The sequence below is a fragment of the Phacochoerus africanus genome, chromosome 3, assembly GCF_016906955.1.
Source record: "Phacochoerus africanus isolate WHEZ1 chromosome 3, ROS_Pafr_v1, whole genome shotgun sequence".
Classification (NCBI taxonomy): Eukaryota; Metazoa; Chordata; class Mammalia; order Artiodactyla; family Suidae; genus Phacochoerus; species Phacochoerus africanus.
In genome coordinates, this window is record NC_062546.1 from 15,053,111 (window position 1) to 15,075,908 (window position 22,798).

A 22,798-nucleotide genomic window follows, 5' to 3' on the forward strand; every position below is an offset into this window, starting at 1 on the left:
AACATCCACCTCCCACCTCCTGCCAGGAACAGTCTGTGGTCCCCCAATAGCAGCCAAGGATTGTTCTGACTTCCTGTTTCCTGATAAAGAGAGTTCATAGGGGTTCCTGCCATGGCTCTTTCCGTAATGGTTCAGTAGTAATGAACCTGACTAGTATTGATGAGGACTCGGGTTCGATCCCTGGCCTCGTTCAGTGGGTTAAAGGATCCGGTGTTGCCATGAGCTGTGGCGTATGCTGGCAACTACAGCTCCAATTTGACCCCTAGTCTGGCAACTTTCATATGTTGAGGGAGTGCCCCCCCTCCGGAAAAAAAAAAAAAAAAAGGTTAACAATAGTGCTGACTTCACAGGTTGTTAAGAAGTTTAGACAAGTTAATCTAGGTGATCAAGCATCCTGAGTTCCCTGGGACTGAGGGGGCTCCAGGAAGGGAGACGTTCCGTTTCAAAATATGGGAAAGTCCTGGGCAAATCAGGACTAGTTGGGCATCATGCCTGGATGATTGCTTCGTGCTGTATGCAAGGTCAATGGACATTAATCATCGTTGCTTCTCCTTTCCACTCTCACACATTTGACAACAAAAAGGGAGCGAGCACCCACGCTGCGCCTGCCCTTGGAGCTGGGAACACTTGTAAGCAGTACATGTGCAGAGAACCTAGTGCCAAAGGTTCACCAAAAAACCTGCAGTCCCTGGGGAAACGCCAAACCTCCCTCAGGGTGATTCCAGCAGCCTGTGTGATGTCCACCTGCTTGAACCCCCAGTGGGAGAGCTGTTGGGGCCCTTAAGGTCCCAGGTAGTGACAAAGAAATGGGGGCTGGGGAGAAGGGATCTGGTGTTGAAGCCTGGCATGGAGGAGTCTACAGAGGGTTGTGGATGGCAGGGATGGTGAAAATGTGCCTTGGCTGATGACTTTGTGGCTTGCCCTTTCCTAAGAGGTACTTCCCATTGCCACCCACATTTTGATGAGGACACTGAGGCTCAGGGACCCAAGTGAAGTGACTTGCCTAGGATCATGCAGGAAGAGATGGGTAAATGGAATTTGAACCCAGGTCCCGGTGAAGCAGGGACTGCTGAGGTTGGGCGGGCCAACCTCAGCACTTCCCTCGCTCCCTCCGGTTTGGGTCCCCCATTTGTCTTGACAGCAGCCGGGCTTGTCACGGGGCTCCTTACAGCCCTCTCCACCCTCCCGGCTGCCAGCGTCCCGCCCCATCTCCTCCCTACCCCCAGGGAGGAGGGGAGAGCGGGAGAGAGGAGGGGGGTCGGGGAGGCCCGGCTTTAAAAAGGCGGCTGAAACAGAGCTGCCCGCCAGACCCCGCCGACCGGATCCTCAGAGCTGCCCGCCTCCCCACGTGACTGCGCCGACCACCAGCTCCACTGCTGAGTGAGTTGGGGCGCGTCCCCATCCACCCCAAGAGCCTCGCCCAGCTGCGTGGTCTACTGAACCCGGGGTAGGAAAGAGATCCCTTGATGGGGGGACGCTGAGATGGGGGGGTGGCATCAGAATCCCAAAGACAGGGATTTAGGACCTGGAGGAGCCGGGAGCCCCGGGAGCCCAAGGTCGGGCGGGCTGCCCTCTCTACTTCTCCGAGCTCGAGCTCGGGGCCTAGGAGACCGCAAGCCGCCCCCCAGGAATGCTCCTGCAGCCATTACCATAGTAACAAGCAAGCGAGCCTGCCCTCTGCACAGGGAAAGGGGAGATTGTTGTTGCGGGCGGGGGTTCGTCCCCTGGAGCTCCCAAATCCTCACATGACCGTTGCACGAGGGAACTGAGGATGTCCCTTCCCTCTTCTCCGTACCCCAAATCCCCTGGGAGCCAGAGCGCAGGACACATGTCCTCTCTGAGCCTCAGTTTCCACATATGCCAATGGGGGCAATGTTATTGGCTGCAAGTTCCCCAAAGAGTTATCTCAAGCCTACAGATCTGGGCCACCTCCCTCTTCTGATTGGACGTCCGAAGAGGGGGTTTTAGTGGCCCGCATGACCCCTTCTACCCCACCCCACCTCCAGGCCCACTCGCCATGGCCCTCTTAGGGGCCCTCTTCCTAGTGCTGCTGGCGGGCGCTCACGCGGAGCTCCCCGGCTGCAAAATCCGCATCACCTCCAAGGCGCTGGAGCTGGGTAAGGCCCAGGGTGGCGGGGGGCGGGTGTGGGTGGAGTCGCCCCTGCTGCGATGCAGGAGCTGAGGGTCTCACTGCTGCTTCAGTGAAGCAGGAGGGGCTGCGCTTTCTGGAGCAAGAGCTGGAGACCATTACCATTCCGGATCTGCGGGGCAGGGAAGGCCACTTCTACTACAACATCTCTGAGTGAGTGGGAGCCCCTGGGGGGCGGGGCCTCATTGGGGGCGGGGCTTAAGAAATACCTACGGAGTCTTGGGAGACTGGCTGAGTGGAATGGGGGCGTAGCCAAATAGACTTAAGAAACAGGATGAGGCCAAGATAAAGATAAAAGACAAGCCCGCCTACATAGGCGGGACTAAGAAGATGGGCGTGGCCTAGAGAATGAGGGTGGGACCCAGAAAAGCAAAGCCGAACCTGTGCAATTGAGGCTGGCCAAAGAGCACCAGAGAGGCAGCATCAAGAAACTTGCCAAAGGATGAGAGTGGGGAGCAGGGCTCCGAGGTGGAGCTAATGGGAGAGGTCAGAGGAACAGGAGATACAGGTCTGTAGTTTAGGACAGTGGGGACCAGGCCTCGCAATCCCAGCGTGGGGGAAGGGAGTTAAACACGATTTCTGAGATGGGATGAAACTGTTTTAACACCTAGATCATGGGCATTCCCGTCAGGGCTCAGCGGAAACGAATCTGACTACTATCCAGGAGGATGCTGGGTTCCATCCCTAGCCTTGCTTAGTGGGTCAGGGATCTGGCGTTGCCGTTGCCGTGAGCTGCGGTGTAGGTCGCAGATGCGGCTTGGATCTGGCGTTGTGGCTGTAGTGTAGCCGTGGGTCCAATTCAAACCCTAGCCTGGGAACTTCCACATGCTGTGGGTGTGGCCCTAAAAAGCAAAATAAAAATAACACCTAGGTCAAGAGAAGCTAGTCTCAGAGCCACCCTAGCCCAAGTTTTAGCCACCCAAGTACAGGCTGGGCTCTTGAGGGGCAAAATAAGAATTCATTCCACCTACTCCAGCTTCCCTAGGCCTGGACTAGAAAAGGAGGGATTGAATTAACTACGGTTGGGTGGGGTCCCATTTTCTTGGTCCTAAAGCTGACCCTGGAGCCTCCCACAGGGTGAAGGTCACGGAGCTGCAGCTGACATCCTCTGAGCTCCATTTCCAGCCAGAACAGGAGCTGATGCTTCAAATCAACAATGGCTCCTTGGGGCTTCGCTTCCGGAGGCAGCTTCTCTACTGGTTCTTGTGAGGACCCGGTGCCCTCAGGGGAGTGGAGGCTGCATCAAAAGGGTGGGGGGAGGAGTGGAGCTGTGGACAAGCCCTTGGCCTTGCTGAGCCTCAGTTTCTTCATCTGTACAAATAGGGACAATCATACCCACTTCCTGAGAACTGACAGGGCTTCATAAAATGTCTAATAAACTGCAGACGTAAATAATGCCTTATTAGGAGGGGTGATGATGTAGGGGGCAAGGAGGAGGGCAGGGATGACTTGGTGAAGCGCCAAGCTGGAGTGAATATTAACACCCCCACCCCACCCTGCCACCGCCACCGCAGCTATGATGGGGGCTATATCAATGCATCCGCCGAGGGCGTTTCCATCCACACGGCTCTGCAGCTCTCCCAGGATCCCACTGGCCGAATCAAAGTGTCCAACGTCTCCTGCCAGGCCTCTGTCTCCAGAATGCACGCAGCCTTTGGAGGAACCTTCAAGTGAGCACCATCCCCAACCCGGGTGCACCCCATTTGAGCCCCACAACCCGTGTGGCCAGTGCAGTGGAAAACGCACAGGCTTGGGAGTCAGACCAGCTGGTCCAAATCTCAGTGCCACTGTTTCCTAGCTGTGTGACCTTGGACAAGTCGCTGAAGCTCTGTCAGATGGAGATGGTAATAGGACATATTTTATAAGATGTTGGTTGTGAGGACTGTTTGTGTTAATCTATGTAAAAATATTTAGAACAGTACCTGGCATATAATACATGGCTCGCTACTTATCATTGCGAGGATGAGCGTACACAATGGGCATGGACTGGGTTCTCAATAATTATTAGCTCCCTGCTAATTACACAGAAGGGGGCTTTCTACTAGTTCTGGAAGAGGGTGGGGGAGAGAAGATGGTGAATTCATTATCTGGTGTTGGTACACATGCCAACCTTTTTTTTTTTTTTTTTTTTGCTTTTTAGGGCTGCACCTATGGCATATGGAGTTCCCAGGCTAGAGGTCGAATCGGAACTGCCGCTGCCGGCCTACACCACAGCCACTGCAACCCCAGATCTGAGCCAAGTCTATGACCTACACCACAGCTCACGGCAACACTGGATCCTTAACCCACTGAGCTGGCCCAGGGATCAAACCTGCGTCCTCGAGGATACTAGTTGGGTTCATTACTGCTGAGCCACAAGGGCAACTCCTGCCAACTTTTTATTTATTCAAAAAACACAGGAGTTGCCGTCGTGGCGCAGTGGTTAGCGAATCCGACTAGGAACCATGAGGTTGTGGGTTCGGTCCCTGCCCTTGCTCAGTGGGTTAAGGATCCGGCGTTGCCGTGAGCTGTGGTGTAGGTTGCAGACTCGGCTCGGATCCTGCGTTGCTGTGGCTCTGGTGTAGGCTGGTAGCTACAGCTCCGATTCAACCCCTAGCCTGGGAACCTCCATATGCCGCGGGAGCGGCCCAAGAAATGGCAAAAAGACCAAAAAAAAAAAAAAAAACCACAGCGTATGCCAGGCCCTGGGAAAGATTGGAAAAGAAGCTTAGAGCCTGATGGGCAGGACAAGACAGTTGTCATCGGCGCCTTGAGAGAGGGACCAAGAAAATGCTCGGGGCAGGCAGGGGGGTGTGTTTCAGAGGAGGGTAATCTGGGAGGGCTGCCTGGAAGAGGAAGCATCTGAGCCCAGAAATAGGGAAATACAGGGTGGGAGCATCGAGGGTGGAAGGGATGGCATGAAAAAGCATATGGAGATGAGGATGCTCAGAGCAAGTTTGAGGAACTCTGGGTGGATTCATTTGGCTGATGGGGGCAGCGGTAGAGGAAGTCCGGAGAATCAGCCTGGAGAAGGGGATGTGAGCCCAAGTCATGGAAGACTTCCATTAACGAGGTGCTAATTCAAGTCAAAGTAGAGGTATTTCTCCCACCCCCCACCATCTGGTCACTGTGATTTTTCCCAGAACTAGGTTGGCTGCGGGCAGGGTTTGGACTTACCTGGCCTCTCTTTTTCGCAGGAAGGTGTATGAATTCCTGTCCACTTTCATCACCTCGGGGATGCGCTTCCTTCTCAACCAGCAGGTGTGGCCAGTGGCAGGTGGGGAACAGTCGGGTGGGCGTGCCTTCTCTTTCGAAGGCCTTGACTCTGGCCCTCGCCTCCCAGATCTGCCCCGTGCTCTACCATGCAGGGATGGTGCTTCTCAACTCCCTCCTGGACACCGTGCCTGGTGAGTGGTGCTGGTGGGGCTGGGGGCTCTGGGCCTGGCCCTGGAGCAGAAGTGGGGGCGGGCGTGGGGCTGTGGAGGAGGCTGGGTGCTGGCTGTTAGGTAGTAGAGTAGGTGCCTTCCAAGCCCTGCGGTGGAAGAGCCCTGGGTTCAAATGTAGCCTCTGCTGCTGACTTCCTGTGTGACGTAATACTCCCCTCACTTCCTTGGCTTCTTTGCTCAGCTGACCACGCCTCTCCTGGGGTTGCTGTGAGGGTTAACTGAGGGGCTGCTTGTTAAGGCCCTTAATATGTGCTTGCTGGGGGGGCTGCATTTGCGTTCCTCACCTGGCCCTTAATAGGAACTCAATTAAGGTGAATTCTCGTCTGTGTTTACCACCGGGCACTTAATAGGTGCTCAATTAACATGAATTCCCCTTTCCTAAGCCATGAGATCATCACACCCATTCACAGGTCACCGGATGGGGAGAAGGCAGGGGAAACCACTAGCAGAAGGGAATGTCCTGCCATCTTGTTAGTTACTTGTTGAAACCTCTGTGGTAGGTGTAGTTATAACAACAATGACAATTACAATAGCTATCGTTGTTGAGTGCTTGCTGCACACGGGCACTAAATGCTTTCCACATAAAACTAATTTGATCTGGAGTTCCCTGGTAGCCTAGCGGTTACAGATTTGGCATTGTCACTGCTATGGCTCGGGTTCAATCCCAGCTTGGGAACTTCTACCTGCTGGCGCCACAGCCAAAAAAAAAAAAAAAAAACAAGCAATTTGGGGTTCCTACTGTGGTGCAGTGGGTTAAGACTCTGACTTCAGTGCCTTGGCACCCCTGCGGAGGTGCGGGGTTTCAGCCCCAGCTCGGCTCAGTGAGTTAAAGGATCCGGAGTTGAGGCAGCTGCCCCATAGGTCGCAGCTGGGGCTCAGATTCAGTCTCTGGCTCAGGAACTTCCCTCAGCCAAAGGTGTGGCTGTAAAACCAACCAACCAACCCCCCTAACTTGATCCTCATGACAACCCTATGAGGGAAGCATTATAATCACCATCTTATGAATGAGCAGCTGAGACTCAGAGGGTGCAAGCACCTTGCCCAACATCACACAGCTTTGCGTGACTCCAGCCCCTCCCTGCAGTGCGCGGTGCTGTGGACGAGCTGGTGGGCATTGACTACTCACTCCTGAAAGATCCCGTGGCCTCCACCAGCAATCTGGACATGGAATTCCGGGTGAGCTGCCCAGCTGGTGTGTGTAACCAGACCCCCTCCTTCTCCCTACGTGACTGGTTTCAGCTCCCTAAAGCACAGCTCCGATGTGGCCACTCCCGTTGCTGGGGATGCTGTGGCTCCCCGTTGCCTACAGCATTAGGTTCAGCTCCTGGAGCTGGCACTGCCTTGGTAATCCTGTCTGGCCCCACTGTTCTAATTTCATCCTGTTCCTCTGCAGCTGCTCTTTCCCAGAGACGCCCTTTGCCGCCTACCTCAGGGCCTTTGCTCATGTGCTGCCTTCCCCCATCTCCCCCGAAGGAAATGAACATTTCCGCTCTAATGAACACAAACTTATTTCATCCTCTCACAACCCAGATAGCCAGGTACTGACATCATGCTCATTCTAGGGACGTGGAGACTTGCCCAGGGAGGTGATGTCACTTGTCTGAGGCCACTCAGCTAGTATGTGGCCCTTACCTTTGCTCCTCCAGGGGACTCTTAGCAGAGTTTCAGAGCACAAGCTCCCAGCTGTCAACTCCCAGCTCTGCCACTTACTTGCTGTGTGATCTTAAGCCAGTTGCTTAACCTTTCTGTGCCTGGTTCCTAAGATGGAACTGGAGATAATACAGTGAGGAAAGACACCTCCTGGGGTGTTATGTGGATTGGAGTTGCTCTAAGTAAGGGGCACAGAAGTGCTATGTGTATGTAAGTGGCAGCTGCCATCATTACTGCTACTTAGATTTCAAGGCCCACTCAAAGGCCACCTCCCCCCGAGCCCTTTCCTGAGCGTCCCTTCTCCAGTCTGATGGGACTGCTCCCTCGAAGCACTCCAGTTACCTCCCTGTCCCTGCTTTTAAAGAAAAGTACCTGTTGGAGTTCCCTTGTGGTGCAGTGAGTTAAGGATTTGGCATTGTCACTGCAATGGCTGGGGTCGCTGATGTGGCAACCCGTTTGACCCCTGGCCTGGGTACTTGCACAGGCTGTGGGTGTGGCCAAAACAGGAAACATGCCTGTTGAGCCCCTGAAGAACAGCAACTGGGTCCCACACCCGGCTACCCCCAAAATGCCTGGCATAGGGCCTGGAGACTCCTGGGTGCTGGGCCAGCAGCCTTGGCCCTGACCCTGACCCTCCAACCCCAGGGGGCCTTCTATCCCCTGGCTGAGGGGAACTGGAGCCTGCCCAACCGGGCGGTGGAGCCGCAGCTGCAGGAGGAAGAGCGGATGGTGTACGTGGCCTTCTCTGAGTTCTTCTTCGACTCTGCCATGGAGAGCTACTTCCGGGCGGGGGCCCTGAAGCTGTCGCTGGTGGGGGACAAGGTATGCCCAGGCCTGTCTGTGGGATGGGCACGTAGGGGCCCGTGATGGAGCGCCTGCCTTACTCCCAGTTTCCCTGTCCAGGTGCCCCATGATCTGGACATGCTGCTGAGGGCCACCTATTTCGGGAGCATTGTCCTGTTGGTGAGTGTTGGCATGTGGCCAGGTGAGCAGGCACACCACCCATACCCCTGTGATGGGACTGGTGAGGGAAGCAGAGCTCCCCAGCAGCAGCCGTGGCATAGATAGAAGGCCCGGCTCCCACCTGGGGCCACATCCTCTCACCTCGAAGGGGACGTGCTATTCCTGCTCCATCTCCTGCACGAAGCCGTGATGAGGGTGGGCTGACGATCCAAGCTCAGCAGGTGTAGGAGCTTTAACAGCCGATAGATGGATAGATGATAGGTGGTTTTTTTTTTTTTTTGGTTTTTGTTTTTGCTTCTTTTCCCTTGCTCAGTGTGGAGAACAGTAGGAATTAACTTTTTTCTTTTTGTCCTTTTAGGACCGCACCTATGGCACATGGGAGTTCCCAGGCTAGGGGTCGAATCGGAGCTACAGCTGCCGGCCTATGCCACAGCCACAACAATGTGGGATCTGAGCCGCATCTGAGACCTATACCACAGCTCACAGCAATGCCAGATCCCTAACCCACTGAGCAGAGCCAGGGATCGAACCAGTATCCTCATGGATACTAGTTGGGTTAGTTGCCTCTGAGCCAAGACGGAGACTTCTGGAGTGAACATTTTTAAAGAAATATTTCAGGAGTTCCCATTGTGGCTTAGTGGCTAATGAACCCAACTAGTATCCCTGAGGATACAGGTTCAATCCCTGGCCTTGCGCAGTGGGTTAAGGATCCCGTGTTGCTGTGGCAGTGGCATAGGCCATCAGCTACAGCTCTGATTCATCTCCTGGCCTGGCAACCTCCCCATACTGTGGGTGTGGCCCTAAAAACACAACCCCCCTCAAAAAAAGAACTATTTCAGTGAACAGTAAAGGACTTGACCTTGGTTTTACGTTATAAATGATGGCGCTCGAACTTGAACTTGGATTTGAATCTGTGTGATTCCAAGTCACGCTGCCTTTCTCCTCTATGCTTTGCAAGCTCCCTGGGTTGTCATGAGGAGTAAATGGATCAATACATGTAAAGTAATTAGAACAACACCTGATGCAGAGGCAGTGCTCAAGCCACACTAGCTGCTATGCTTGCTGTCCTTGTCATCAGCGTCACCATCATCGTGGCCAAACATTGTTAAGAGCGTGGACTGTGTTCCCAGACTGCCCGGGTCCCAGTCCCAGTCCCAGTTCTGTGACTGAATAATAGCACAAGTTACTTAACCTCTCTAGCGCCCAATTTCCCCATTTTAAAAGTGGGTATTATAATAATAATACCTGTTTCATACTGTTATCGTCAGGTTTATTTATTTTTTATTTTTTTGTCTTTTTGCCTTTTCTAGGGCCGCTCCCACAGCATATGGAGGTTCCCAGGCTAGGGGTCCAGTCGGAGCTGTAGCTGCTGGCCTATGCCAGAGCCACAGCAATGCGGGATCCGAGCTGCGTCTGCGACCTACACCACATCTCACAGCCATGCCGGATCCTTAACCCACTGAGCAAGGCTAGGGATCGAACCCGCAACCTCATGGTTCCTAGTTGGATTCATTAACCACTGAGCCATGACGGGCACTCCTCGTGAGGCTTAAATGAGCTAACACATGTGAAATGTTTGCTGAAAAGTACGTACCTGGTCACTACACTGCCTGTAGAAGAAATAGCTCAGCAGTTCTGCGAAAATAGATACAGCAGAGGGATGGGATACTTAATGCCAGGAGACTGCCCCCGAGGATTCTGGACTGGAGATGGATCTTGCATACTGGGAACTCAGGAAAGCAGAGAGAGAAGGAAGGGGGCATTCCTAGAATGAGACATCCCCTTGTCTGACCAAAGGCAGAGGCTGGACACAATTCTGGAGGGTTCTGGAAGCTAGACCAGTCTTCCCATTTGTGTTTCTGGGCTCTTAGAGGGGAGAGCTAGAGCCACCCTTCCTCCCCGGGGACTCACCAGGGAACAGATCTGGGACTTGACCCACCCTCCCTGCTCTGCCGCCCTCCCCAGAGCCCGGCCGTGATTGACTCTCCACTGAAGCTGGAGCTGCGGGTCATGGCACCTCCGCGCTGCACCATCAAGCCCTCGGGCACCACCATCTCCGTCACCGCCAGTGTCTCCATTGCCCTGGTCCCACCCGGCCAGCCTGAGGTCCAGCTGTCCAGCATGACCATGGTGTGGACCCCAGAGTGGGGACTGCAGAGGGTCAGGGCCACGAGGGTGGTGGACACCCTTTGGGTTGGTAACACCGACCTCCCCACTTTTCTACACAGGATGCCCGACTGAGCGCCAAGATGGCCCTCCGGGGGAAGGCGCTGCGCACACAGCTGGACCTGCGCAGGTGGGCAGGTGTCCGAAGGTCTTGGGCAAGCCTGTAACCTTTCTGAGCCTCACTGTCTTCAGGATCATCTCACCCGCGCAGCCATGCTGGGGAGCTAAAATTCACTCACTGGGAAGCTGGGGTCTTGTTAATGCATAAAAAGTGTTTCGTGGGGGAGTTCCCTGGTGGTCTAGTGGTCAGGACTCAGCGCTTTCACTGCTGCAGCCCAGGTTCAAACTGAGATCCCATCTCAAAACTATGGCAAACAACAACAACAAAAAGTGTTTCATTAAGTATGACTTCTCTGCATTTTCAGCACCCGGAGGCAGGCAGAGCAGGTATTATGAGAGGACCAAGCTGGCGCAGAAAGGTTATGTGATGTGCCCAAAGTCGTACAGCAAAGTGCAGAACCTGGATTTTGGAGCAACTTAGCTTTGTGATTTTTTTTTTAATTTTTTTTAGGGCCACACCCTCAGCATATGGAAGTTCCCAGGCTAGGGGCCAAATGGGAGCTGCAGCTGCCAGCCTACACCACAGCCACAGCAACACCAGATCCGAACTGTGTCTGTGACCTACACTGCAGCTCACAGCAATGACAGATTTTTTTTTTTTTAAGGGCCACATCTGCGGCACATGGAGGTTCCCAGGCTAGGGGTCGAACTGGAGTTGCAGCTGCCAGCCTACACCGCAGGCACAGCAAAGCAGGACCCGAGCCGTATCTGCGACCTGCACCACTGGATCCTTAACGCACTACGTGAGGCCAAGGATTGAACCCAGGTCCTCCTGGATACTAGTTGGGTTTGCTAACCACTGAGCCGCGACAGGAACTCCAGAAAGTTCTGTCCCACAGCAGTTGTTCTAGGGAGTGAAATGAAATGAAGCAGGGTGATTAAGAGCCTAGGCTAGAATCAGGTTCTGCAGCTCACCAGTTGTATGACCTTATGCAAATTACTTAATCTGTCTGGCCCTCATCTGCCTCTTGCAAATTGTAATAGTACCTATTTCTTAGGGTTGTTATGAGGATTACATCAAGTGGCACAAATATTTTCATAATATTTAACTTTTTAACATGCGTAGTATCTGGCAGGGAGTAAACACTCAAAGTTTTGCTAAATAAAAGCAAACAACACATGTAACTCATGTAACAGCAGGTAACACGCTGTCAGCAGAAGTCTGGTATACAGGAGGTGCTCAACAAATAAAAGGGAGCAGACTTGGAGAAAAAGAGACCCAAAGTGGGAGAAAAGACTTATCCAAAAGATACATACCCGGGGATTTCCTGTTGTGGCACAGTGGAAACGAATCTGACTAGTATCTATGAGGATGTGGGTTCGATCCCTGCCCTCACTTAGTGGGTTAAAGATCGGGTGTTGCCGTGAACTGTGGTGTAGGTCACAGTCAAGGCTTGGATCCCATGTGGCTGTGACTGTGGCTGTGGCATAGGCAGGCAGCTGTAGCTCTGATTTGACCCCTAACCCAGGAAATTCCATATGCTGCAGGTGCGGCCCTTTAAGACAAAAACAAAAAACAAAAAATTCCAAAGATACACACCTGGAAAGTGGTAAAACCTGTAGGAAAAGTGTAACATCGAAGACTAAACTCACGGGCTTCTGGTGGGTAGCCCTGGGTGACCTGGGGAAAGGGGAGCTTCCAGGGCTTGTGCCCACTGGCCCCTTCTCTCCACCCCCCCCACCTCCCCCACCCCACAACAGGTTCAGAATCTACTCGAACCAGTCTGCACTGGAGTCACTGGCAGTGAGTCATGATGGGCGGTGGGGGGTGGGGTGGGGTGGGGTCAAGGTGGGGTGGGGTCAAGTCTGGGGGCAGGCCCACCCCCTACTCGCTGCCCTGACTCCCTCTCTCCTCCTTCCCAGCTGATCCCGCTGCAGGCCCCTCTGAAGACCATGCTGCAGATTGGGGTGATGCCCATGCTCAATGGTAGGGTGGGGGGGTGGGGGGGGATGGGGGGGACGGGGAGCTGGGGCGCCCAGCCTGAGCTGCTGTTCCCACCCGCAGAGCGGACCTGGCGAGGGGTGCAGATCCCACTCCCCGAGGGTATCAACTTTGTGCGCGAGGTGGTGACAAACAACGCAGTGAGTAGTTTCTGTGCCCTGTGTGACTGGATCCCTGGCTTCTCCTTTATCAACTGCCACCTCTCACTCTGAATCTTGCATCACACTCCTCCAGCCCTTTGCACCGGCTGCATCCTCACCTTGGAACACCCTTCCCTGATTCCACCCCCAACGCCTACTAACCTTTCAGGTCTTAGCTAAGAGCACGCCTCCTCCAGGAAGCCCTCCTTGACATCCACGGGCTGTGTTCCTGCGGCTTCTATTTCAGCATCCTTCACGGGGCCTTCTAGGAACCGCTTTGCTGCGCTGCTTCTCCCGCTAGATTGAAGTCAAAGACTCTTGTCTCTGTCTCTGAACTCTGGTCTCAGTAATGGAATGAAGAGACTTTCTCTTCTGTCCCATGCACAGGGCTTCCTCACCATCGGGGCTGACCTCCACTTTGCCAAAGGGCTCCGAGAGGTGATTGAGAAGAACCGGCCTGCCGACACCAGGGGGCCCCAAGCATCCAGTGCCCCGCCCCCCTCCACGGCAGCTGTCTGAGCCCTCAGCCCCCACCCCAGCAGCTGCATCCAGGACTCCGATGCCTCTCATCCCCTCCCACCCCCATGCCTATAGTGTCCTCTCTAACCTCCAGGGCCACAGAGAAGACGGGTTTTAAATTGTACCCAATTTTATTCCATAATCACTGTCAAGCCATCAATTACAGTCCGTCCGGCCTCCCATGGGCTGTCCTGAGCTCTGCTGTGTTCCTGGGATGCGATCAGTGCACAGAGGGCATTCTTTAAGCAGGGAGGGGGCTGGGCCCCACCCCAGCCGGGAATAAAGTGCAAACTCTCCCCCCAGGCTAAGTAGGGCGCTGGGGGGCCAGGTCTGGGATGCACAGGGCTGTGGAGGTGGGGAGGGGCAGGCGGGGGTAGTTGTGGAGGCAGGGACCTGCCCCACAGGGGCATTTTGCATCAGCGAGGACCTCCTTTCTAGCAGGAGAGGCTGGGAAGGGCTAGATCGGGTGGCCGGGGGGGGGGGGGGGGGGGGGGGCTGGTCCCCGTGGTCCTCAGTACGGCTGCTTATTCAGGAAGCGGGAGAACATGGTGAGGGCAGCCTGAGGCTTGTCGGTGGGGACCATGTGTCCGGCGCCCTGAAGAGCAAAGCTTCATGAGGGTCCCCCCAGGACAACCCCTGCCCCTGGGTGCTTCCTTCTCCCAACTGGATCCCTCCAGCCAGGGACCGTCTCCCTGCCCCTTCAAATCCCCCCAGCCCCTGCCTTGCCCTTCCAGGGGCCCGCGGGTAAGCCAGCACAAAAGGAGGTCAGGACGAAAGGATGGGGTCCTGCCCCATCCCCTCTAGCCCCGCTGCTCCTACCTTGATGGTAAGGAAGGCGATGTGAGAAAACTCCTTCACGAAGCCAGCGATCTGCTCCCCGCTGTCCCCGTAGTCCACCAACCAGGGCCGGCGCTGCACCTCCATCTGCCGCACCGGGAGAGACTTAGCAGCTAGGGCGGCTCTATCATCACGGCTCTGCTTGCGGCTGCCAGCGAGACCTCAGGGGCGGGGAGCTCCTCCAGGCTTGCCCTCTCGTCGGCCCCAGCCAAGCGGCCCTACCCCGGAGCCAGGAGCCCTGCCTTACCTTCTGGTTGAGGGAATCCACAAACCACTCATCTCCCATGAAATTGCAGGCCATGTCCACATCGCCATTGTATAGCAGGATCCGGTATTTCTGAAGCAGGGTCCGGGGTAAAACGGCGGCTTTGGAACAAGCCCAGGTCTCGACCCTTCCCCAGTTCAAGCCCTACCCCTCGGGGAATTCGGGAGGCTCAGCCAGATGGCATGAACCAGGAAATGCTTGTGTTTTCTGACTGCTTCCTACAGGCCCAGGGCCCCGCTAAATGCTTTACCTGTGAAAGTGGTAGACACCACTGGTAGCTCCATCATATGGCTGGGAGATCAAGTCTCGGGATAGGTGAGAAACTTGCCCAGGGTCATATGGCAGGGACTTGTACCCAGGCAACCTGACCCTAGGGAGCCACTGAGCTGTACAGAACCTGGTCCGAACTTGGCTTTGCCCGTGTCTCCTAGGTGATTGTGGACAGAGCCCGCTCCCACCCCGGACTTCTGTTTGTAGCACTATCTTTTTTTTTTTTTTTTTTTAGAGCCCCATCTGTGGCACATGGAAGTTCCCAGGCTAGGGGTCGAATCAGAGCTGCAGCTGCCGGCCTACACCACAGCCAGCAACACTGAATCTGAGCTGCATCTTTGACCTACACCACAGCTTGAGGCAACACCAGATCCTTATCCCACTGAGCAAGGCCAGGGATGGAACCCACATCCTCATGGATACTATGTCGGGTTCTCTGAGCCACAACAGGAACTCCTGTTTGTAACACCATCTGACTAGCTCTTCTCACTCTCAAGGTTCCTTGGCTGATGCAGACCCCTCAGCCTCCTCCAGCAGAGGAGCACAAGGTGGGGACAGAGCCAGGTTTGAATCCTGACCCTGCCAACCAGAGGACCTTGGGCAAGTGACTTCACTTCTTGGAGTTTCAGCTTCCCCTGTCCTGAGTTGCGCCCTAAAGGAGCCCCCGCCTTGCCATGCTGCTCTAGTGCCCTGAGGCTGCTGGTGGACCCAACTGTGCTGCCCCCACTCACCTGCGGGGTGAGCAGCTTCAGGTACTGGCTGTACATGCTTTGGTAGAGACGGCGATACTGGATATTCACCAGGAAGCTGCAGGAGCACGTGGGCAGGAAGACCAGGTCAAGGGAGAAAAACGGACAAGAGATCAGACCTCTCTCCCATCCCCACCTCTTCCCAAGCTCCATCCTAAGAGGCAGACAGCTGGGATTCAGTCCCTTCTTGGGCGGTAACCCCTTTAGGACTTACCTGGATGGGGCGCTGGAATTCAGAGGTCTCCAACCCACTTGCATTTACAAATGTATACGTTTTGTTACAATGACTGGGATGCAGCTGGCATGACTCTAGAGGGGTTGCACTCGACCAATCAGAATGGACTCGAGTGGCCCCTGCTATGCCAGGGATCATGCTCTTACTTGCAGGGTTATAACAGATCTAGGCAGCTGGCATGATACTAGAATTGGGGAGGGGCAGGGGATGGGAGAGTGTCTGCTCACTAAATACTACGGAAATGATTAACTTTTTTTTTTTTTTTTGGCTGTACCCACAGCATATGGAAATTCCTAGGCCAGGAATTGAACCTGTGCCAAGCAGCAACCCAGTGATAATGCCAGATCCTTAACCTGCTATACCACAAGAGAACTCCGGAAGTTACTGATTTTTTTAACCACCAATGTGGCTGTTAAAGAATGAAGTGGCTGGGAGTTCCCTGGTGGCCTAGCGGTAAAGGATCTGGTGTTGTCACTGCTGTGGCCTGGCTTCAATCCCTGGCCTGGGAACTTCTGCATAAAAAAAAAGAGAGAGAGGAAAGAATGAAGTGGCTTGGAGTTCCCGTCATGGCTCAGGGGTTAATGAATAATCTGACTAGGAACCATGAGGCTGCAGGTTCAATCCCTGGCCTCTCTCAGGGGGTTAAGGATCCAGCGTTGCCATGAGCTATGGTGTAGGTCACAGGCTTGGCTTGGATCTGGCATTGCTGTGGCTCTGGCGTAGGCCAGCAGCTAAAGCTCTGATTGGACCCCTAGCCTGGGAACCTCTATACGCCGCGGGTGCAGCCCTAGAAAAGACAGAAAAAAAAAAAAAAAGAATGAAGTGGCTGAATGTCAATCAGCTTTGGGGTCAGAGGTCTTGAACATTCTGCTGTACAATGCACTGTCACGCCCCACTGAGAAACCCGAGTCAAAGGGTCCCTAGGACTCTTTCTGATGCCCAACAGCCCGACACCTCCCAGTCCATGAGCACCCACGGAAACCCACTTGCACATGTCCCATTGGGGCAGCTGCTCGGGGATGTGGAGGGCCTTCCGGACATACGGGTTGTTGAGGTAGGTGGAGGCGGCTGTTGTGTTCGTGCAGGGCGGGTCCAGGTTCGCCCTCCCCTCAGAACGCAGCAGTGTCTGGGGGGCACAGACAGAGGGTCAGGATCTTCGCTCTCCTGTCCCGTCCCTCCCCGCTCCGCTGGGAGGAAGCCCAGGCCCTTGCATACCTGATGCCAGATCCGCTTGAGTGGCAAGCGAGTGAAGATGTTGCCCAGATCTGGGACCACGATGGTGTCCTTCTCATACCTGCAAGTGAAGGGGGCGATGGGTGCCTGGGCCTCCCAATGGAGCTGGGGTTGGCACAAGGGGCACAGGGCTGGGCTTACTTTAAACGGCTGGGCACCCCTCCAGCACACGGGGCGTAGAGGTTGTAGATGTTGAGGCCAGAGCTGCTCACGATGTGGGACACTTCCTGAAGCTGCAACGACACACGAAGCCCCTAAGCTTTACTGAAGCCTGGCCCCCACGACCCCTCCAAGGCACCCTAAGATTTACTGCTTTCCTACTTGGCCTTGCCATCACCCTTGCCCCACTTTCATCACAGGCAGGGAGACAGGCTTGGTGCAAAGAATCTGCGAGTCCTGGGTCCACATCCTAATGCCTCTGGCTCTTATCACAATGACTTCAGGCAAGGACTTTGACATTCTTGGCCCATCTCCTCATCTCGAAAATGGGGGGACCATACGACCTCTCTCTCTTCTTCTCTTTTAGGGCTGCACCCTCGGCATATGGAGGTTCCCGGGCTAGGAGTCAGTTTGGAGCTGCAGCCGCCGGTCTACACCACCGCCACAGCAACGCCAGATCAGAGCCCTGTCTGTGACCCATACTGCAGCTTGCAGCACTACCAGATTCTTAGTGCACTGAGCGAGGCCAGGGATTGAACCCGAATCCTCATGGATACTAGTCAGGTTTGTTACCACTAAGCCACAATGGGTAACTCCTTTTTTTACTTCTTTATAATACAGTCACACCTGAGGCATATGGAAGTTCCCCGACTAGGGGTTGACTCAGAGCTGCAGCTTCAACCTACGCCACAGCCACAGCCACCTAGGATCTAAGCTGCATATGTGACCTACATACATCACAGCTTGTGGCAACACCAGATCCTTAACCCACTGAGCAAGACCAGGGATCAGATTGCATCCTCGTGGATACTAGTGGAGTTCTTAACCCATTGAGCCATAAGAGAAACTCCTTTTTTTTTTTTTTTTTAATATGATTTCTTTGGAAGGAGACTCTTTTTTTTTTTTTTTTTGGCTTTTTGCCTTTTCTAGAGCCGCTCCCATGGCATATGGAGGTTCCCAGGCTAGGGGTCTAATTGGAGCTGCAGCCACCAGCCTAGGCCAGAGCCACAGCAACGCGGGATCTGAGCTGCGTCTGTGACCTACACCACAGCTCACGGCAACACCGGATCCTTAACCTACTGAGCAAGGCCAGGGATCGAACCCACAACCTCATGGTTCCTAGTCAGATTCGTTAACCACTGAGCCACGACGGGAACTCCCTGGAAGGAGACTCTTGAAGATGGAACGGTCTACATTGCCATAATTCAACACAGTCCTGGCACATGGCAGATGCTGGATAATGAGAAGTCCTTCCTCCTCACAGGGGTGACAAGATTTGCCCAGGAAGTCACAGGAAGTAGTGTGGGAACACATCAAAATTCATGTGTCCCAGAGAACACCAAATGGCTGAAGGGAGCAGGATAGGAAGCAATGGGGGATGGGGGATGGGGGACAAGGAGTCCCCAGAGAGGGGATGTCCCCTTCTCAGGATGGGAACTGTCAGAGCCGGGGCAGAACCTCACACTGGTCACGCAGTCTGGGTCTTTGTTGTCGTAGAAGTTACACTTGTTTTGAGAACAGCAGTGGGTCTGGAGGGAAGACCAGAGCCTGCGGAGATGAGTGAAAATTGCTGAGGACCCCACCTTTTCAACCTCCCATCAGGGCCTGGACCCAAGGGCCCTGAGCCTAGGGGACAAGGACATATATCACAGGGCATGATACGTAGGTCCCCAACTTGGCTGCCCTGGGGCCACACTGCCGGCCCCACTTGGTCCCTTTCCGTTTTGATCTCAATTCTTTGACCTTTCAGCACCAAACCCTTCTAGCAACCCCAACCCCCACCTTCTGCTGATAAACCAGGGTACGGCCTGGGACAGTATATGCCTGGAGGACAGACCCGAGGTCCTGTGACCTGCCCAACCCCTGAGATTGGCCAACAGTCCCCTCGCATACCTGTTCCCCAGAAGGCCGTGGTAGTATGCGAAATAGACCAGGGAGTTGTCGTTCTGCTCATAGGAGGAGAGTCCATTGCCCACAGCCAGCCCCTGTGAAACACCCAGGGCGTTCAGCTCATCTGGACAGTGAGGAGGAAGAGCCTCCCTTGACCTCCACCCAGACCTTCTGCAATCTGGAAGGTGAAGCCCAGGGTGGTTTGTGGGAGTGGTGGGTGGGGAAGGCCACCCACTGTAAACAAGCTGGCAGCCTGACAGCAGAGCTTCCTGTCTGGGAGGCACACAGGCCAGAAAGAAGCCAGCTAGTGGCAGGGACGTTAGGAAGGAAGACTAAGTTGGATGGAGGAGTTATCTGTTGGACCTTGCTAACCCCAAGGCTGTGGCCCCATGATGCCTCCCTTCCTTCCTGCAGCCCCCGGGCACCTGCAGGTTCATGCTGGGGTCCTGCATGACCAACACGGCCAGAGTGGGGATGTAGATGCCAGCGTAGCTCTCTCCGGTCAGGAAAAGCTCATTGTCCTTGTACTCCGGGAAAAGGCGGAAGAAATCTTTAAGGGCTTCATAATTGCTCTGGGCGACCTGAGGATGGCAGGATGGAGGGGTTCAAGAAGTGTTGGTACCTGAGCTAGAAAGAATCTCGGAGATAATGACCAACCCTCCCCGTTTGTGCAAGAGGAAGTGACTTGTCCCAGTCACCGCAGGTAGCCTGTGACAGAGCCACAGAGGGACCCCAAGGCTATGCTCTTTCTCTCCCACATCACGCCAACCGGGGAGGGCTGGGGCATGCGTGCAGTCACCGGACTCACTTCCGTGTCATTGGTCGCATAAGACTTGTCATCGGAGTACGAAAAGCCCACCCCAGCTGGGGACTCGAGGTACAACACATTGGCAATCTAGAAGGGAAGTGAAAACAGGCTGAGGAGGGCACCCCATGGCATCCAAGTGCCCAGACACCCCCATAGGACCCACAGCGGTGGCATTACCAGGTTCCAAGAATAGGGGTTGTACTCCAGGGTGGCACCATCGGGCTGGACCTGTGGAGGAGAGATGACTAAGTCCCAAGGCCAAGTGGGTGGAGGGCCAGGGCCAGGGTGCTGGGTACCTCACAACTGGGCAAAACCCCTCTGAGTTACTAATAGTCAAGCCAATGGTACCGATGAAGAAAAAGCTCAGGAAAAAGATACATTTTTAGAAGATCACAAAGTCCTTTTCTCCGTCTTCCCCGGCCTTTTCTTTTGGGAACTGTCTCCTCTGTGCACTCACCAGGAAGGGGCCATGCTCAGTAAGGAGCCCGTCCAGGGAGCTACAGCCTGGCCCTCCGTTGAGCCAAAGCACCACAGGGCTGCTCTTGGGATCCTTCTGGGACTCCACAAACCTGGAGGGGAGTCAGGCTAGGGTGAGTGCGGGTGGGGGGGCGCTCCTTCCAGCCCTCCCCGCTCCCACACTCCGGCAGGGGTCTTAAGAACCTCCCGTCCCCCTACTCTCTCCCCTGGTGGGCATCGCCGCGCCGCTCCAAACCCCGCCCTGGGAGGCAGGGCTGCAGACCAGTAGTGCAGGTGCTTGGAGCCGGAGCCTCGGAGGTAGCCAGAGTACTGGCGGAAAGACGGCTGTTTGGCCAGTCCGGGCAGGCACTGGATCTCGTCCTGGTCGGCGGCTGCCTGGCTTCGGGGCGCCCAGGAGAGCAGCAGCAACGGCAGGAGGAACGGCGGCGACAGCGCGGCTCGAACCATCTGCGGCAGGAAGCGGGTGCCGGCTGTTGACTCGCTCCCTCCCTGGCTGCTCAGCCGCCGCTGGGCAGGAGCTGGCGGCTCATCCGCGAGGGAAGCCCCGGCCCAACCCCGGCTCCCCCTCCCGCCTCCCTTCCAGCCTCCAGGATCGCTTCCAGCCTCCAGATACCCCTCACCTCTGCTCCCCCGCGTCCTTGTTCTTCAGGAGGTGCCCCGGGACGGGAAGTCATGTGTATCTCGAGTCACGTGTGCTCTGGCATCATGTGATAGTCTTTCTCCCGCCCTTCCCTGGTCCCTAGGGACCCGGGGTGGGGTGGGGGTGGGGACCGAGGGAGCCGTGGCGTTGGCGATTCATGCTGGGCGAAGGTCCGCAGGTCGTATCCCGGGCGCCGGTCAGATGACCGGGGTGTGGACGGCCAGGATCCTCCAGCCTGTCGGGGACCCCGTCATAGGCTGGATGGCTGAGCAAGCGGCGCTAGGACCCCCGGGCAGAGCCTCGGGGAAGGGAGTCGGGGTGGGGGCAATACCTTACATGGTGTCCCCGCTGTCACTGAACCCTCTGCCCAAAATAGCCCCCAGCGCCCGCTGGCTGGCCCGCCTTATGGCCGGGAGATGGCTGCTGTCTCCAACCCCATGGAACTGGATGCGTCCTTGGGAACCGCGCGCCCCGAGCCCCCTCCCACCCGCTTCCACTGGGTTCACGGTGCCAACATCCGTGTGGACCCCTCCGGGACGAGGGCCACACGCGTGGAGAGCTTCGCCCACGGCGTTTGCTTCAGTCGCGAGCCGTTGGCCCCCGGCCAGGTGTTCCTGGTGGAGATCGAGGAGAAAGAGCTGGGCTGGTGCGGGCACCTGCGCCTCGGCCTGACTGCCCTGGACCCCGCCAGTCTGGCCGCCGTGCCGGAGTTTTCGCTGCCCGACCTGGTCAGCCTTGGCCACACCTGGGTCTTCGCCATCACGCGCCATCACAACCGCGTGCCCCGGGACGGCCACCCGGAGGCAGAGGCTGTGGCCCCCAGCCGCCCCGCGGCCCTCCTGGTGGAACCGTATCTGTGCATCGAGCAGTTTCGCATTCCCCGCGACCGCCTGGTGGGCCGCAGCCGGCCCGGGCTATATAGCCACCTCTTGGACCAGCTCTATGAGCTGAACGTGCTGCCTCCGACTGCGCGCAGGAGCCGCCTGGGCGTTCTCTTCTGCCCGCGTCCGGATGGCACAGCTGACATGCATATCATCATCAATGGCGAGGACATGGGCCCAAGTGCCCGGGGGCTGCCAGCCGCCCAGCCCCTCTATGCGGTGGTGGACGTCTTTGCCTCCACCAAGAGCGTGCGCCTGGTCCAGCTTGAGTATGGCTGTAGGTATCCCACCCCCAGGGCAGCGGCCCCTCCTGGCCCAACGTTGGGACAGGAACCAAACCGGCTAGGACTCCAAGCCAGCTAGCAAGGCTTCGCTTTAGAAGTTGGGGAAAATACCTCTGCTTGTGATCTGGGGCAAGCCCACTCCCAGGCTCCCCACTTACCCATCTTGGCTGTGGTTGATTATGACACCTTCTAACTTCCCTTCTGGCTTTGCCAATATTTTCTGTATTAACCTAGGGCATGGATTCTAAACTGATTTTAGATTTTGGTTCTCTTTGGGAACTATGTGCTTATTAGACAAACGCTCAAAGATTTGGGCATACCAGCTTAAAGGCATTACCCACCCCGGGTGAGAGCTTCTTAATCCTGAGGTCTGGTTCAGGGCAGCCCTGTATTTATACCTCTCACTACATTTTATGAATTCAGTGAACTAGAACCCACTCTGTGTCAGGCCTGTGCTGGAGGCTGGGGTTGCAGGGGTAAATCAGATACTACCTCTGCCCCAGAAGCTGCTAAGCGAGGGGGAAAGGAGCATGCGGGCTGCTATAATAGAAAGAGGCCTGCAGCTTTGTGAAAGGGTTGTGAAAGAGGTGCTTATCTTGATCTCAAGAACAGCCCCGAGCCAGGCTGGGCCCAGGGAGGAGAAGGGACTTGCTCAAATTGATGACAAAATGGGGACAAAGACCTAGCTCTACCTGGTCTCAGCCTTGGCCCCACCCTCCTGCTCATTTTGCCTTTGACAACCTTCTTTCCACAGTGCCATCCCTGCAGACCCTGTGCCGCCTGGTGATCCAGAGGAGCGTGGTGCACCGGTTGGCCATTGACGGGCTCCACCTGCCCAAAGGACTTAAGGATTTCTGCAAGTATGAGTGAAGACCTGCAGCCACCCTGGAGCAGGGCCACAGGAGTGCATCCCGGCCCTAGAGGCGTGGCTGCTCTGAAGTTGGCCATACTGTTGCCAGCTAGCATAGAAATAAACAGAGGATGCTGACACTGACC

At 55.6% G+C, this 22,798-nt stretch overlaps 3 protein-coding genes across 4 annotated transcripts; 2 read left to right on the top strand and 1 right to left on the bottom strand.

The window, feature by feature from the left end:
* Positions 1–1,256: 1,256 nt before the first annotated feature.
* On the top strand, positions 1,257–13,269 carry PLTP (phospholipid transfer protein). Of its 2 annotated transcripts, none has more exons than XM_047770990.1 (16): positions 1,257–1,447; positions 2,007–2,117; positions 2,203–2,302; positions 3,226–3,354; positions 3,664–3,819; positions 5,326–5,389; positions 5,472–5,535; positions 6,659–6,750; positions 7,870–8,046; positions 8,128–8,187; positions 10,153–10,317; positions 10,416–10,483; positions 12,175–12,217; positions 12,337–12,400; positions 12,479–12,555; positions 12,943–13,269. In XM_047770990.1, exons 2-16 carry the CDS (start codon positions 2,018–2,020, stop codon positions 13,072–13,074), a joined length of 1,491 nt encoding a protein of 496 aa, XP_047626946.1. In that variant the 5' UTR covers positions 1,257–1,447; positions 2,007–2,017; the 3' UTR covers positions 13,075–13,269. The 2 variants fall into 2 exon arrangements, with proteins under 2 accessions (XP_047626946.1, XP_047626947.1); XM_047770991.1 differs by having other exon boundaries at positions 1,257–1,380.
* CTSA (cathepsin A) lies at positions 13,187–20,709 on the bottom strand. Its single transcript, XM_047770992.1, has 15 exons — positions 20,618–20,709; positions 20,260–20,444; positions 19,978–20,089; positions 19,698–19,748; positions 19,521–19,607; positions 19,138–19,293; positions 18,716–18,807; positions 18,286–18,370; positions 16,805–16,896; positions 16,646–16,724; positions 16,417–16,556; positions 15,178–15,253; positions 14,159–14,248; positions 13,894–13,998; positions 13,187–13,669 (listed from the first exon to the last, which is right to left on the bottom strand). Exons 1-15 carry the CDS (start codon positions 20,669–20,671, stop codon positions 13,586–13,588), a joined length of 1,488 nt encoding a protein of 495 aa, XP_047626948.1. The 5' UTR covers positions 20,672–20,709; the 3' UTR covers positions 13,187–13,585.
* NEURL2 (neuralized E3 ubiquitin protein ligase 2) lies at positions 20,440–22,796 on the top strand. The gene is made up of 2 exons (XM_047770993.1): positions 20,440–21,795; positions 22,557–22,796. The coding sequence occupies exons 1-2, from the start codon at positions 21,054–21,056 to the stop codon at positions 22,670–22,672; spliced, it is 858 nt and encodes a 285-aa protein (XP_047626949.1). The 5' UTR covers positions 20,440–21,053; the 3' UTR covers positions 22,673–22,796.
* The last annotated feature ends 2 nt before the right edge of the window (positions 22,797–22,798 follow it).